Source organism: Typopeltis vanoorti, chromosome 22 (assembly GCF_054136105.1).
Source record: "Typopeltis vanoorti isolate ZY-2024b chromosome 22, IOZ_Tvanoo_1.0, whole genome shotgun sequence".
Taxonomy (NCBI): Eukaryota; Metazoa; Arthropoda; class Arachnida; order Uropygi; family Thelyphonidae; genus Typopeltis; species Typopeltis vanoorti.
Genome location: NC_143570.1, coordinates 19,814,535 through 19,830,583, shown reverse-complemented (window position 1 = coordinate 19,830,583; position 16,049 = coordinate 19,814,535). Strand labels below are relative to the sequence as shown.

The 16,049-nt window shown below is 34.7% G+C and overlaps 1 protein-coding gene across 8 annotated transcripts in view; it reads left to right on the top strand.

The window, feature by feature from the left end:
- LOC150094194 (heterogeneous nuclear ribonucleoprotein R-like) overlaps positions 1-16,049 on the top strand; it is a 398,929-nt gene that overhangs the window by 84,696 nt on the left and 298,184 nt on the right. For 5 of the 8 annotated variants that reach the window (XM_090412071.1, XM_090412070.1, XM_090412068.1 and 2 more), the window contains one exon: positions 13,857-14,023. The exons of 2 other annotated variants lie outside the window; for them this stretch is intronic. In XM_090412071.1, the coding sequence (XP_090268197.1) occupies positions 13,857-14,023 (167 nt within the window). Of the gene's footprint in view, positions 1-13,313; positions 13,335-13,856; positions 14,024-16,049 lie in introns of those variants that run through there. One more of the 8 variants, XM_090412074.1, reaches the window with a different exon arrangement.

Here is a 16,049-nt window from a genome sequence, read left to right as displayed (position 1 = left end):
AGTTTACCATCTTCAGTAAAAATTGTGCCTAAGTAGCTGAAATGTTTTACTTGTTCCACAGGTTCTCCATTCACAACACAGTTGACATTTTCAATGATTCTGCCTATTTTCATTGTCTTTGTCTTTTTATTGCTGACCTTCATACCATATCTATTACAACAGCTATTCAATTTAGTCAGAGAATCTTGCAGACTTGTAGCGGATTTATTTAGAAGTATAACATCATCCGCATAAAGCAAAGAGCTGACATTAACATCTCCAATTTTGATATCAGGTTTAATACCACATTCCTTCATAATGTGATCCATATAGATAATGAATAACAGAGGGGATAATGTACATCCTTGTCTCACACCAGATTTAACATTAAACCATCTTCCTGTACTTCCTTCAATTCTAACTGCTGACTCACAACTCAAATAAAGACTAAGTATTGCTTGATATAATGCCCCATTGACACCATATAACTGCAGCGTATTGAATAGCTTCTCTCTTGGCACCTTGTCATATTCCTTTTCCAAATCTACAAAACTTAAATACAGATCTTTGTTATATTCCCATGCTTTCTCGACTATTTGTCGTAAAGTGAAGATCTGATCCTGACAGCCTCTATATGGCCTGAATCCAGCTTGTTCTTCACCAAGCTTTTCTTCCACAATTCTTCTCAACCGTTTCTCAAGTATACTTGCATAGATCTTGCCAGGAACACTCAGTAGGGAAATACCTCTGTAATTCTCACATTCAGTTTTATTTCCCTTTTTATATATGGGTACTATGAGAGCTCTACTCCAATCATCGGGAATTCGTCCCTCTGTCCAGGCTTTCTGAACTATGCAGTGCAGCCGCTGTAAGACTCTTATACCACCATACTTCAGCATTTCTGGTCGAATATCATCTACTCCTGCTGCCTTTCCACATTTCAAGCCTTTGATGGCTTTTTCTACTTCAAGTATGGATATGTATTCCTGACTGCATGCCTGGTCAGTGTTTTTTATCACTGTGCTGTCATCACTGCTTGTTTCATTTAGCAGTTTTTCAAAGTAATTACTCCATACTTCAAGGATATCTTTTTCTCCTGTTTTCATTTCACCTTTATCATCTCTAATTCCTTTTACAGCACTCTTTCCTCCATTCCTAAGCTTCTTCAACAACCTCCAGAATATTTTGCCACCTTCTTGATATTTATTTTCTATATTCTTGCCAAAGTCCTCCCATGACATTTTTTTTAGCTAGTTTTACACACTGTTTAGCTTTCTTACATTTGTCTCTGTATTCTGTAAGAGTAAAAGCTGACTTATTTGCCAGGAACTTTTGATATGCTTTCTTCTTTTCCTTCACTGCCTCTTTAACTTCCTGTGTCCACCAGGGAGTTCTGATTTTTTTATCTTTGCACACAACCTCACCACACGCCTCTCTGGCAGAATCAATCAATGTTTCCTTCAAAGTCCGCCACTGAATCTCCAAGGCTTGATTCCAGCTGTCAAACTCTTTCATTTTCTTTTCAATAATATTTCTGTATTTTAGTCTACAGTTTACATCTGAGAGCTGCTCAACTTTTATTCGCTTTAAAACTTTCTTACATGTTATTCTTTTCAATATGAAATTCAATTTTATCCTGCTCAAGACTAAATAGTGATCACTTCCAATTTCAAATCCTCTGTACACTCTGGTGTCCTGCACCAGGGAGAAAACATCACTATCAACAATAACATAGTCAATGAGACTTTTCTTATTCCTAGCCTCTTCTCTCCATGTGAATTTGTGCACATTTTTATGTTGGAACATGGTGTTAGTAATAACCAGTCCATGTCCTGAGCAGAAATCCAACAGATATTTGCCATTATTATTAGCTTTGCTCTTTTCTCCAAATTTTCCCAAAATATTTTTGTAAGTCTCACAATCATTTCCTACTCTACTATTTAGATCCCCAACAAGGACCAACTTTTCCTTTTTCATTGTGTCAGTTGCTTTTTCTAAAGCCTCAAAAAATTCCTCCACTTCTACCTTAGTAGAACCTTCTGTGGGACCATAGGCACAAATAAGTCTCATTGTCCAGTTCCCCATTCTCATATTTGCCCACATTACTCTACTTGAGACTGACTGCCATTCAAGAAGATTAGCCTCGTATTTTGTGTTGAATACTATGGCTACTCCTTCTTTTCCTTGATTGTTATTGCCTGAATATAACATTTTGTATTTATTGCTCAGGAAGATCTCACCAGTTTTGGTCTTTTTTGTTTCAGTCACCCCTATTATGTCGATCTGGTACTTATCTAATTCCTCAGCTAGCTCCATTTCTTTGCCATTCAGGCTTCTTACGTTGATAGTACCGATCTTTAACTCTAGTGATGTTGAGTTGGGGTTTGTTTTCAGATTTGTTCCAGTAGCTGACTTTTCGCTGTTCGCCCTGGTTCCCTGGCGAAAACAACAGGGGCCTTGTTTAACCGGGCGACACCCCAGCCGGCATGAAATTTTGTCATGTTGTACCATCATTTTTTATTTTGGTTTAACCAATAAGAATACAATTTGGTCGGCTAAATCCCAAATTGCCAGCCCATCCTCGTTCGTTCAGTATCAAAGTAGATACCCAACAGGGTGCACCACGAGAAGGTGAGGATTGGACATTAGGTCAGAAGCCCTGGTCGGTTCTCCGCATTCCTTTAAAGGCTATGTGGAGGTCTCCTCTCAGTTATACAGCTTTGACCCTTAAGCACCCCTAATAATCTGAATCATAATAGTGATAAAGTGAGAAAAAATTTAGCAAACAAAATCATTGTTTAACTGTAAAATTGGTGATTGAATCAACCATGTTGAGTAACAAATCCACTTTAATCATTTATATTTCAACTTGTATGTTAGAGAGTGGAATGAGCTTAGCCATAATTTGTGTTTGGTATACCAAACTTGAAACTGTTGATGCAAAATGGATATTTCATTTTCTGCTTACGGAGTTCTGTCGTATGATATGATAGAAGATTATTCAAAATCTCACTTAGTTGGTGTCACACGTGATAATGCAGCTGTTATGATAGGTTGTAAAAATGAAGTTACTAAACTAATAAAAGGAAAATCCCTTTATTAATTATGTGGCATTGTGCTAATCATCAATTAGAACTCTAAGTTGATTATACTGTGAAATTTGTGGCAGGTATTGATAGATTTAAAGCATATATTTGCTCTTTGTCATATATGGCAATTCCCCAAAAATTGCCCAGAGAATTCAAAGTATGTGTGTAAACTCATTTGATATTGAACTCTTAAAAATTGGAAGCAATTTAATCACATAACATTTAGTTTCCAATCAGGTGTTATATCATTATTTTCAAAAAGCGAAGAATATTTTTTTCATACCAAGAAGAAAGAAGTACGCATGAAGGACTAAAGGGGAAAAAAATACAAGTATAGCTTTATATTAGGCTTAGATGTAATATGTGATGCCCTTCAGACATTTTGAACATGCAGGAATGCTACATAGTACAATACAAGGCCAATATAAAATAAAAAGAATTGTTAAACATCTTTTTTCATAAAAGGCAAATGGTTTTGCAACAATATTGCAAAGTGGCACTATTAAAATCTACAATTTCCCTTCACAGTACAGATTATAGAAATTATTCTCTGATCACTTCAAAAATTTTCTACATAACTTTGAAATAATCAACAGAAAACTGGCCATTGGATAGTAAAAATGATGATTTAGCGGTGTAGGCTTGAGTACTTGATAGGAATCAATATCCTAAAGATATTAACTCTCATGTGACATTTAGTGAGATTAAAATTAGAGAATTATCAGAGTTCAGTTAAATGAGATAGGTGTTTCTGAAATCTATGAACTCTGTGAATGGATGTTTCCAGAAAAAATAAAACATTTAATGAATGCTCTTGAATATGAGTTTCAACAAGTGAACATGAATGAGAATTTTCAGAAATGATTCTAATCATCAGCCAAACCAGAGATTCACTGATTTCAATTTCTTTGTTGCTATTTGTTAAAATTGTCGGTTCAGTGCTAAAACATCATTCAGCAATAGACACAAACAGGAAGACAAGAAGTTGGCATATTGTGCGAGAACTTAATAAAAATTTTGTATTTTTTATAAAAATTATCATACATACTTGTATTAACATCTTTTGTAAATTTTATCGTAATTTATCTAAATTTACTTTCAGTAAATTTATCTTAATAAAATGTGCTTTTTACTTATTTGTTTTTTCTCATTCCAAAAAGCATTATCACACCAGGAAGTAATAAAATCTTTTACATATTTACAATATCATATCATTAATTAGCATCTCCTGTACCCTCAATTTCATGGTATCATCTGATGATATTATAGAAATAATATGGATGCAAATCATGTATTTCCAGTATATATTATTCATGTGGCCTTTTGGGTGGTTCAAAGCAAACAATAAACAGATAATATTGACTCCATCATCATATCCAGTCATGCATTACTTAATAATGCATTTGCATGCTCTCCTGCTGCACAATTTCTAACTTACTTTCTTCTAATACCACATTTCCAAAGTTCAGGAAGTCACATAATTCATAAACCCTTCTCAAGGTTTTTATTATTATTTGTCAATGTTATTTGTTTGTTTGCTTCAATCTGTAGGCTTGCAGACTTTGCATAATTATCTTATTTAAAAATGCTTTTTTTTTTTCCCATATACAGGGTGTTCGGGATAAATTTGCCATATTTATAATTAATTATATTTTTCCGTAAGTTACATGTATTAACACACACTTCTCTTCATTTAAAAGTTTGGACCCTTCTTCATTCATATACAAGATGTCAGAAAGGATGGATAGCTGGAACCCACCTGAATCATGGAAGAGAATAACTTGTATCATGATGATTCGTGCCCGCCATCAAAATAAGGATATTACGACTGCTGCCCAATGCTCCCTGAATACAGTAAAAACAATCAGGCATGAACTAGAGACTTGCAATGGGGACTACGAGGATGTAGCAAGAAGAAAGATCCCTAGCAGACGATCTGATTGCGTTCGTACAGCAGAATTCCTCGCAAATCTGCAGGAACAGGTGTTGAAGAACCCTGGCATTGGAATTCGGGCTTTGTTCGTGGAGTTGCTAACTGTAGTCAAGCCCTGGATAACAAGGGTAGCCAATGGTAGGCCGTATGTATGGCAGCAGGATTCGGCCCCTTGCCACACCTCTGGGAAAAGTCAAAAATGGTTGTCTGAAAATTTCTACGACTTCACCAGTCCAAATGTTTGGCCTCCAAACTCCCCAGACCTTAACCCCATGGATTATTTTGTATGGGGCGCAGTTGAAAAAGACACCAATCGCACTTCCAGTAATACAAAAGCCCAGTTAATGGATAAAATTAAAACAGTTTTTGCGGCCCTTCCCAGGGAGACTGTAGCATCAGCTTGTTCGAGGTTCCGAAGCAGAATTGAAGCTGTGATCGATGCTAATGGTGGTTATTTTGAGTAAATCTTGTTGATAGTATTGTAATTAACTCTGCCTGTAATGTTTTTTTGTCAATTCATTAAATTTAATAGATACAAAGAAGATTTTCTTTTTCCTTACGAAACTGTCAAATTTATCCCGAACACCCTGTATATGTATGTGTGAGACCACGACGAAGGTTGCAGAACCTTTTGCATATAAGTGGTGTGTGTATGCAGAACAGTAAGAAGAGGTAATCTATTGATATATTTCTTGAACAGCTAAAGGTTGTAATCTGGGAAAAATAGTGAAGGTGGTTGTTCCAAAGAACAGAGGTAGATGAAATGAAAAAGGACAAAGGGACATTGGTTTGGCAAGTTTGAAGCTAGACTGTAGTTGATGATCAACATCTGAAATCGATGCTGGCTATCAACTACATATATTCTGTCTTAGAAGAAAGTGGAAGAGTGGTGCATTTCACCAGAATGCTGTCCATGGAAATACCTATAAGAAAAGACATAAGTCAGAAACAGAATGTCAGTGGGACTCTCATTGAAGCAAGTTGAGATATTGGGCAGGAGGGCTATCAGTTAATTGGATTGCTCATTTCTGGATAGCATCTAGCTATTCAGAAATGAGCTTAGGCTTTAAGTGTGAGTAATATTCATAGGCTGGACAGATTTGAAATTTATGCAGTTTTACATAAGAGTAGTGTTAGTTCCCTGTATGGTAAATAACAGCTAGTTGTTTATGAGGCCGAATGAGTTATGGCTGGGAAGTTTGTTCCAGGAAAGGCTAGTGGCAAAAGTCAGAGAAGAGAAATCTGATTGTATATGGAGATTTGGGTATTATCAAAAATGAAGTGTCTTGTGTGAATTAGAACTGTTTTGGTAATATTACAGTTTACAAAGTTATCTTTTCCCTGGTGAAGAAATTGAGGAGATTACAATTTAAACTTTAAGATGCAGTTATAGTAATTTCAACAGGATTTGTCAAATGAAGAAGAGGAATGGAGTATATTGTCAATAACAAAGCTATGGATAAGATTGGAGGTTTGTGAGGGAAGGGTATCTAAGTATAGGAAGAGGAGAGTTGGTGAACTGTGAGGAAGAAACTATCCACTATGACACAGTGAGCAATCAGATATAAACTAGGTGAGTCAGTTGCAAAAATTAGAAGACAGAGCATGGACTAATACTGGCATTTTTCCCATAATGCGTTATGGGAAAAATGCGAGTATTTGAATTTTTTCATATATGATAGATTAATAGGGGAATAATGATGTGTGGGGAGGGGGAAAAGGGTAAGAAGAAAGAGGAAATCTGTTGACATATTTCTTAAAATAGCTGAGAGTTGTAATCTGAGAGTTGTAAAACGAGAAAGGGAAGTTGGTTTGAAGCCAGACTGTAGTTGATTTTTCACAAGGTGACTATGCTTTGCGCTTCGTGAATGCAAAAAAATGTCACTTGTTTGACTCGCAAAGCATTAAACAAAACAAAACAAGCAAATATTTGGTAGTATAGAAATGGTATGGCATTGGGGCACCTGCCAAGGGCGAATCCAAGTCTCATCCATAGTAATAGATCGACGCACAAAATCGGTTTTATTCTTGTTAAAATGCTCCAAGCATTGTTCAGAGATTTTCATGCGAGCGCGTTTTTGATCTGCTGTGAGCAAGCATGGAACCCATCTTGCGCAAAGCTTTTTCATTTGCAATTTTTCATGCAAAATATATCCTACACGTTCTTTTGAAATGCCTATAGTCTCAGCAATTTCACGCACTTTCGCTGGTCATCCAATACCATATCGTGCACTTAATCATTGTTTTCTGGTGTTACACTTTTTGGGCGTCCTTCACATGGATCATCTTCAAGGCTATGACCACGTTTAAACTTGGCAGCCCATTACTTAATTGTCGAAAACTAAGGAGAATAGTGGCCATAAACTTTTATGAACTTCGAATGAATTTCTTTTTGCATTAAACCTTCTTTTAGAAAGAATTTTATAATCGTACGATACTCAATTTTATCCATTTCAAGGGATACAGACCATACTTTTGCTTCAGACAGCTGTATAAAACAAACTACTGGATAGAATGACTTGCAATTTTGTATGGATGCTTATGACAGATATGCCAACTTAGGAAAAAAAAAAAAATCTTACCGATAGTGTTGCCATCTATGGTTGAGGCTGAGATCTTTTCAGACCACCCTCGTAAGTGTCCTTGATTATAAGAATCATTCTAAGTAGTGAATGAAAAAAAATCTTAAGTATGGTGGATAAGAATGAAATATGAAAGAAATGAGAGACAATGCAATTTCTGGGAGTAAGGGGCCTGAAAGAAATCCATGTTGCACACGATTAGAGGTAATGTGGTGAAAATAAAAAATAAAAAAAACTTACAGGAACAACTGCAAGTGCTGCAAAGTTGATTAGAACAAGGCCTAATAGAATACTGTATTTATTAGAAATTAAAGATGCTTCAAACTGTAGTGGTTTTTTTTAGTGTACAATCTTATTTACGAGACAGCACATTTTAAGTGTTCTACTCCCAAGCCTAATATCCTCATAAGCCCTGTTTTATTGTTTGAAATTCTATAATGTGGTAATTTTTAGAAACACATTCTCTCTGTTCCAACAGAAATGATGTTAGTTTACTGAGTAGGCTTAATGTCAGGTCAAGAGTGACCACTTGTGTCTCCAGACTTAAATAGCATGGGTTCTTTAGACAGTCCCATGTGAGTTTCTTAAAATCTTTCCATGAGTTCTGTTCAAAGGTACATTCATTACAATTTATATTTCCTCAGCCTTCTTCCTTCAGGCTTTCACATCATGTTGAAAACAAGGTGACCAAATCTGAGTCTGTTTGGTGTGACCAGTGCATTATACACCCTCTGTCCAAAAAGAAACCAAACTTTTGATAGTAAATAAAACGCAGGCCAATTATTATTATTCAAATCATTTATTTCATTCAATATACTCTCCTTTAGCTTCGATGCAGCGTTTGGCACAATCAATTAATTCGTTAAATGAGTTTTTATATTGGTTTTTGGGATACTGTGGGGATCATGGTTACTGCTGCTTGAACGTTTTCAATGGTGTCTTATCGCTTTCCTTTCATCTGCAAATGAAGTCGGGGGAAGAGAAGTCACAGGGTGCTAAATCAGGTGAATACAGCGATCCAACACACAAACTTGGTTTTTGCTCAAAAACTGTCTCGCAATGTTTGAACAATGAGATGGTGCATTATCGTGCAAAAGTGACCAGCTGCCATCACGATATTCATACCGCATGTGACGAATTCTTGCTATCAATTGCTTCAGAACTTTGAGATAAAACTCTCATTGACCGTTTGGCCAGGTGGAACAAATTCTTTGTGGATAATGCCCTTGGAATCATAGAAATAAATCGGCATTGTCTTTACTTTTGACTTCTCCAAGCGATTTTTTTTTCGGATGCTCCTCTTCTGGTGGTCTTCACTCAGCACTCTGGTGCTTTGCTTCGGGCTCATACTCAAAACACCATGTTTTGTCACCAGTAACAATTGTTTCAAGGAAGTTTGAGTCCTTATGAGCGGTTTTAATGAGGTCCTTGCAGTGTTCAATTCGATACATTTTTTGGTCGTCGGTCAACTTGTGGGGAACAGATTGTGAATTCAATTTACGAAGGCCCAAACTCTCGGTCAAAATCTTGTACACAGTTGATTTTGGAATCCGTAATTCATCTTCAATCAATCCCACAGACGATTTCGGGTTTTTCTTTTATGAAATCCCGCACTTTTTGGATGTTAACTATGTTAACTTTGTTCAGTCCAGTTTTTGGACGGCCCGGCTTTTCGTTGTCCTCAAGCGTCTCATGACCATTTTGAAATCGCTTAAACCACTCGGAAACTTGAGTACAGAATAAGCTTTCATCACCATATGCTTTTTGAAGCATTTGATGTGTTTCGGTAAAACCTTTACCAAGTTTAACACAAAAGTCAATCGCAGCTCTGTGATTGACTTTTGCTAAAACTCATTTTCCGACCATTCGTCAAAACATATTATCACTCTTGGCACTATAACAGCTTCTAATGAAACAAATGACATAAACAGTTGATACAACACTAATGAAGGTTGCCGCTTTCGATAACAAAAAGATACAACAGGTGACACCACTAGTTTCCTCTATTTTTGAAAAGTTCGGTTCCTTTTTGGGCAGAGGGTGTACATTGGCATAACCCCCTCATCATTCCTACTTAATAAGCACAATGCGATGTGCACTCTTTGCTCTATAAACTTTAGTCCATTCTCACCCCCCCCCCCCCCAAACATCACCAAAATCGATACCTTGTTACCTAATATTGCATTTCAGAGCCTCCTTTTATGAACTAATTCAGTATTTTAAGAATGCAATTTAAGGGATGGTGTGAATTATTCCTATGGTGTTGGCTATGCTAAGCCTAAACTAAAGAAGACAAGATCCCGATGATTGTAGTCTAAGTTGTTGTAAAATGGAAGATTTGCTAGGCTTAATAACAAATTCCATACATGTGGAGTCTGTGTAAATTATTAGATTCAGTTTTAAAAATAAAATTAAAACAAGGATGAAAGTAGCTTCCCAACTTATAAGAACCAGTAATCTGTTTCAACGAAAAAGTTGGCACATCAAGTAATAATCTAACATTTTTAAGTGAAAGAATCTGATATAACTACCACCCATGAGTTGGTAGATATTCTGTTGTAGCATGTCTGGCATAACATTTTTTTGTCATATACATGTCATATACATACATGCTATGTATGATAGCATATTTAATAAGTTGATGCACCTTTTTTTATATGAAAATATATAATGTTGAAAATTTTTTCACTTGGTTATACTATAAATTAAAGATGCCAAGAAATTCTTGATTTGATCCTTTATCAAAGTGTAAGCAAACTGAGTTTGTGTATGAAGCATCTTCATGACTGGGTTACTTTACACAGATGCTAATGACTTCACACCAATTGCCTTAGTATCACGTAAGACAAAGCCCACCCCCTTTCAGTCATGTATTATGCTATGCATAATAGGGCCACTACTGAGACTGAGGTTTGGATTGTGGCTCTTTAGACCAGTAATGGCAAGGCATTATGCATGTTTGAAAGGAGGAATGTGCTTTGTGTTTATGGCATACTAAGGCAGTTGATATGAGTCATTAGCCCCTATATACAAATAGCCCAGTTGTGAAGATACTTTATAAAGGATTAAACCAAGAATATAATTTCTTGGCATCTTTAATTTATGAAATGAATTTATGGAAATATAATGTGTAAGTTTATTTAAAACTTGGTAGATTCTTGGATCTAGCTTCCACTGATGAGACCTCAATAAAGGTCAGAACTGGTCTGGAAAATGAGCCTTCCCATAATGTTTTTTTGCATTATGGGATACTAAGGCAATTGATGTGAAGTTAGCACCTCTATATACAAGCAGACTAGTTGTGAAGTTACTTCATGCTTATGCTTGGGTATAGAATTAAAGCAAGAATATAATTTGTCAAATATATCATTTATTACTGCAACATAAAAACATGGAACAGCAGAGAATTGAATTTTTGGTGCATGCTCTGGAGTGATGATCATCCACATAGCATATCATTTGTGTCTTTATGCACTCCGAACTTTTAATAGTGTTAAAATAGTTACCTACGTGAAAAAGGTTTTATGCCGTTCTTCAATAGTGTTTCCTATCAGTATTATTTCTTTCAACTCCAGAAAAGCAAATTCATTAATCCATTACTGTTGATGGATTTGGTTTCGTCTGGATTTCTATAGGAAAGGGAATAGTATGCCAGAGTTGAGTAAATGAACTCATAATAGGACTGTATTACAACTCAGATAACTGAAATTTTTTTTAGTAGAGAAATGTGGGGAAGGTTTGAGTTCTCATGGTCATTCTTAGAAAGTTGAGTCTTTTAGCAGTGCTTGTTGTATACTAGAAAACTGCAGTTTTATAATACTTTATTAAATTGTATATTTTGAGTATCTAACACATTATCTTTAGCATGTAGGCAGATTAAACGAGGTAGAATAACTAGTGAATTTCAAAAGATACAAGCTACAAACTAGTACAGCACAGTGCAGTATATTGCAAGATGTGATTTAAAAAAAAAAAAAAAAAAAAAAAAAGGTTCAATCCTTATTTTTAAATATTTCTCTTTCAAACTTTTCATTTATTATCGCATGCCTTTCCTACGGACTTAGTCAAACTGTTTGATTTAGTCATTCACTCTGGCTATTTTGAAGGAACTCTGTCTCTTTTCTGTTTTAGCTGATTTACCTTAAGCATCTAAAAGACACTATTCTCCTCCATACAACCTCAACCATCGTTTTGTGTATGATATCAAAAATATCATCCACATGCTATGCGGATGATATTTTTGCCATATACTGTCTGTGTTGATTTAACCTTTGGTATCTTTGAAGATTCCCCATCCTCTTTCCTTATGAAATCAATAAAATATTCCCCCATATCTGCCTTCACTGTAGAGATGGAAAAGGATAGTAAATCAGCCTTCTTGGACGTCCTCCTCTCTTGCACTCACTCTGGTATTAATGTCTGTTTATTGCAAACCTACCTTCACTGGCTGTTATATGCAACAAGATTCTGCATATAATTCCCCCCCCCCCCCCTCTCAAAAAAAAAATGGGCACCAAGAAAATATTGTTGAATAGAGCTCATGTTGTTTGGTTCAACCCTCATGATCTAAATTCTAACTTGAAAATATCTTAAATTAATAAATAGAACATTTTTAAGTTTGTGCCACAGATTGCCTTCTTCCAAACAGAAGACTCAACACATTTTCAACTCTGATATCTTCTTAAAAACCTGGAACCTGTGTGGAGGGTTCCAGTTTTTTATATTGCTGGAATCTCTGAATCAATTTAGAGATCCTCAAGAAATATAGTGCCTATATTTTACCTCCCAGCTGTGTACCAAGTTTCTTGGGAATACCAACTCTTTTACATTGGCCAACAGGTGCTCTGTTGAAAAAAGAACAGGAACGCCAGTCTAAAATCAATTAGAATAAACCTCTGAAGACTGCACCATTGCAACTTTGAATTTGAGTGTTTGTTTAAAGAGAGTGTTAAAGTGTTACTACATCACTGAACTTAAACCATAATGAATGCCTTTCTTTAACGAAAATTTGGTAGTGTCCCATTCTTATTAGTAGCAAGCAGAATTTTTTGTTCTAAATTGCATTTTGCAGTCTGCTGTGCTGTGCTGTGCTGTGCTGTACTGTACTGTACTGTATTGTATTGTACTAGTGCTTGGGTTGTATTTTTTGAAATCCATTGTTATTCTAACTTGTTTTAATTGTCTGCTCACTGAAGATCCAGATCAAAATGTTTAATTCAATAAAGTGTTATTAGACTACTTGTTTCGGTTTTTATATTTTTAGAACTTGCATAAAGGCATGATGAACATGAAAGTAAGGAATTGAATTTTAGAAGGGTGTTGGTCAGTAGTGGTATAAGTTAGTGTGGCCTTCCTCTCATAAGCATTAATTAATTAATTAGTTACTTTAAATAGGGGGATAGGATTTTCCCTAGCAGTGTATTTAATCTTGTTGCTTCATGGAGATTTGTGAGAATAACCATATCAATGGGGAATCTTTGCTAACTTTTGTTGCTTATGCCACTATATATCAATATCATTCTTTGCATTTTAGAGTATAATTAATGATACTAGTTTTTTAATCTTGCTTAAATGTTCAAAGGTTGTCTGGAACATGGTAAGATTGTAACACCTATAGCCTGTCGTACAATGGAAGCATATATCCACCACTTTAAGTCTAACTTGGAACAGAGAAATCAAAAGTAATGGAGTTATCTGCCTTTCTGTATAGCTTTGAGGCTACAAAAATGCTATATAAAACCTGTCATAAGTGTAAGTGTAATTTTTGTGGGTGTACTCAAATGTCTGTCCTTATGTTTTTGTCTTCAGAAGTAACATTGAAACAATATATAGGTATAATTTGTGGGGATTAACCCAAATCTCTGTGCTTGTAATTGTATGGAAACTGCATGTTTATGTTCGGTTTCTAGTAATGTTCTTGCATGCTTTGTCCATTGTCTTTTGTGTGTGGTGTGATGTGATGGCCTAACTGAATGACCTTTCTTTCTCCTTAGCTTCTTTCTCATATATGTGCATATGCAGAAACAGCTGTAGCAAACTGTGCATTTCCCCCTGCCACAAATTGAAAGAAGTTTACAATATTCAAAATCATTTAAAAAAAAAAAAAATCAGTAATAGATATATTATGTTTTCTTCAGAAGTGTTCAGGAAAGAACAAAATCACTAATTCTTACCATTCATTAGAGATTTTTTTAAAAGCAGCAACTTGACTACTTTAATTCCTTAGTTGTTATAAACATTAGCAGAAGATAACACTTAAATAACACTTTGCAGGATGGCAGAGGGGAATGGAGAAACCCCAAATCAGAAAGATGAAGTTGAGCCAATGGATCATTCAGAAAGAACAAATCTGTCAGAAAGGTCTGAAGAGTTCAAAAAATTGGTAGAATATGGTTTGAATGAAAAAGTTGTTAGCAAGTTGGAGGAAATTTTTAAAACAGGTAAGCTTTGATTTTGCATGTGGGTAATGATTTGTGTTTTGTGTATATGTTTGTGTATGTTTGTGTTGCTGTCTTGCATGTCAATCTTTTTCTCCTCCTATGGTTGTAGTTTCATGAATGAATATGACATTTCCATTTTTTTTTTTTTTTGTGTGTGTGTGTGTGTGTATATACTTGCATAGCTCTTTTGATTACTGTTGAAGTTTTTTTTGGGGAAGATCTGGTTCTCATTTTTTAAATAATTTTTACAGTGCCCTTCTGTTCTCTCTCTCTCTCTCTCTTTTTTTTTTATTTTTTTATTTTTTTTTATTTATTTTTTTTTTTTGAGGTCCTGGTTTTTACTCCTCTCACAGTGATTCAGCAGGTTTATGACAAATCAAAAAGTTTTTAAGAGCTAGTACAATAATTAACTTTCACCCACCCAATCTCTGCAGACTCTGTTATATTATCTCCTTAACCGGAATTAAGTTTTACTTTTATATTGGGAGTTAGCTTATAGCAGGCCTCTCAACAAGCAAGCTCAGAATACAATAAGAATTAGTTACTGAATGCCCAATTTGACTGAAAAGATTGTAAGAAAGAATGGAAGGAAAGAAAGGTTACAGGTGAACTGAATATGTGATATTTTTACCTTTAGACATTAAATTTATATAAAATAATTGTAAAAGTATAATAATTACAAAACAAACATCAGAAATATAAGATGCTATGAAACTTTAAAGGTTATCAACATACATTCATACAGCAAAGCTGTATGAATGCATGTTGATAATGAAACATATTCATACAGCTTTACCGTATGATGTGTTTCAATAACTTTTGGGCTGCTTGTTTGGGGTATTAAACTTGGATATTCGTAGATATATATACTTATGGATACTTCGAGTAATATGTTATCTACTTCTTTTATATGAAATAATTATTTGATTTCATGTATTGATAATCATCATTTGCTACACTAAAATTGTCATTGAAAAGAAATTCAAGATAATGTTACATTACTTATTTACAGAAAACACAAGGCATAGATAAAATGTTTATTTGTTTAGCTGGCCAGATATTAACCAACCTGTAAATAAGTAATGTAATTATGGCACAAGTTTCTCTAAAAGAATGAGTTCAAGATAATGTTAATTTGTGATTCTTTTCCATTCCCACCAGACAAAATTTGAAGTATCATTGCAATAGACTTAAAATATTAATTTTATAAGCAGACCTGATATTATGCTACTCTAATGCTATTTGACTGCCATAATATCTGGTATTTTCATGAGAGTGTACATCAGAAAATGTGGTATAAAAATGAGATACAGTAGCTCATTTTCTTCCCACTTTATTCTTTCTGAATGAACATTAAAGAAAGCTGCAACCACTGATTTACTTGAAATTAAATTATAAGTTAACTATTAAGTTGCTTCATAATTTTATGAGATTTTTACCCTTCAGAAGAGCTTGTGATCCAAATTCAAACTTCAATTCTGTGTTTGGAACCCTTCAGTTTATAGTACATTGACATGTAGCATAACTGGAATTGTGAAACTTTTAATTCTCTTTACCATATCCATACTGATACCATAATTGATTGTTTTACACCTTTTGTAAAGTCCTATCTCATGACTTATTAAAGAATCATATATATATATATATGAGAAATTACAAGTTTGGTTTTATAATGGTATAAGCACTGTGTTTTTTGTGAAATTTTATAACTTTTCATGCAGTATTACTGAGGGAAAGAAAGTATTCTAAAACAAAATGTATGTATTTTGGGATAGTGTTTTTGTGAAGTTGAAGTAAATTACTCCATGGATACATTTTTCATATTGCTGGTAAGTTTACAAAATATTTGCTTTATGGATCCCTTCCTTTAATGTTAATGGTGATCTGCATTCATTTTGATAAATTATGGAGACTACAACCATCTTGGGATTAATTAGTTTAATTTCCTGACTTTCCAATTTAACATTATGGTCATCATCTTGGGCACGCACACGAGAGAGAGAGAGAGAGAGAGAGAGAGCAAGAA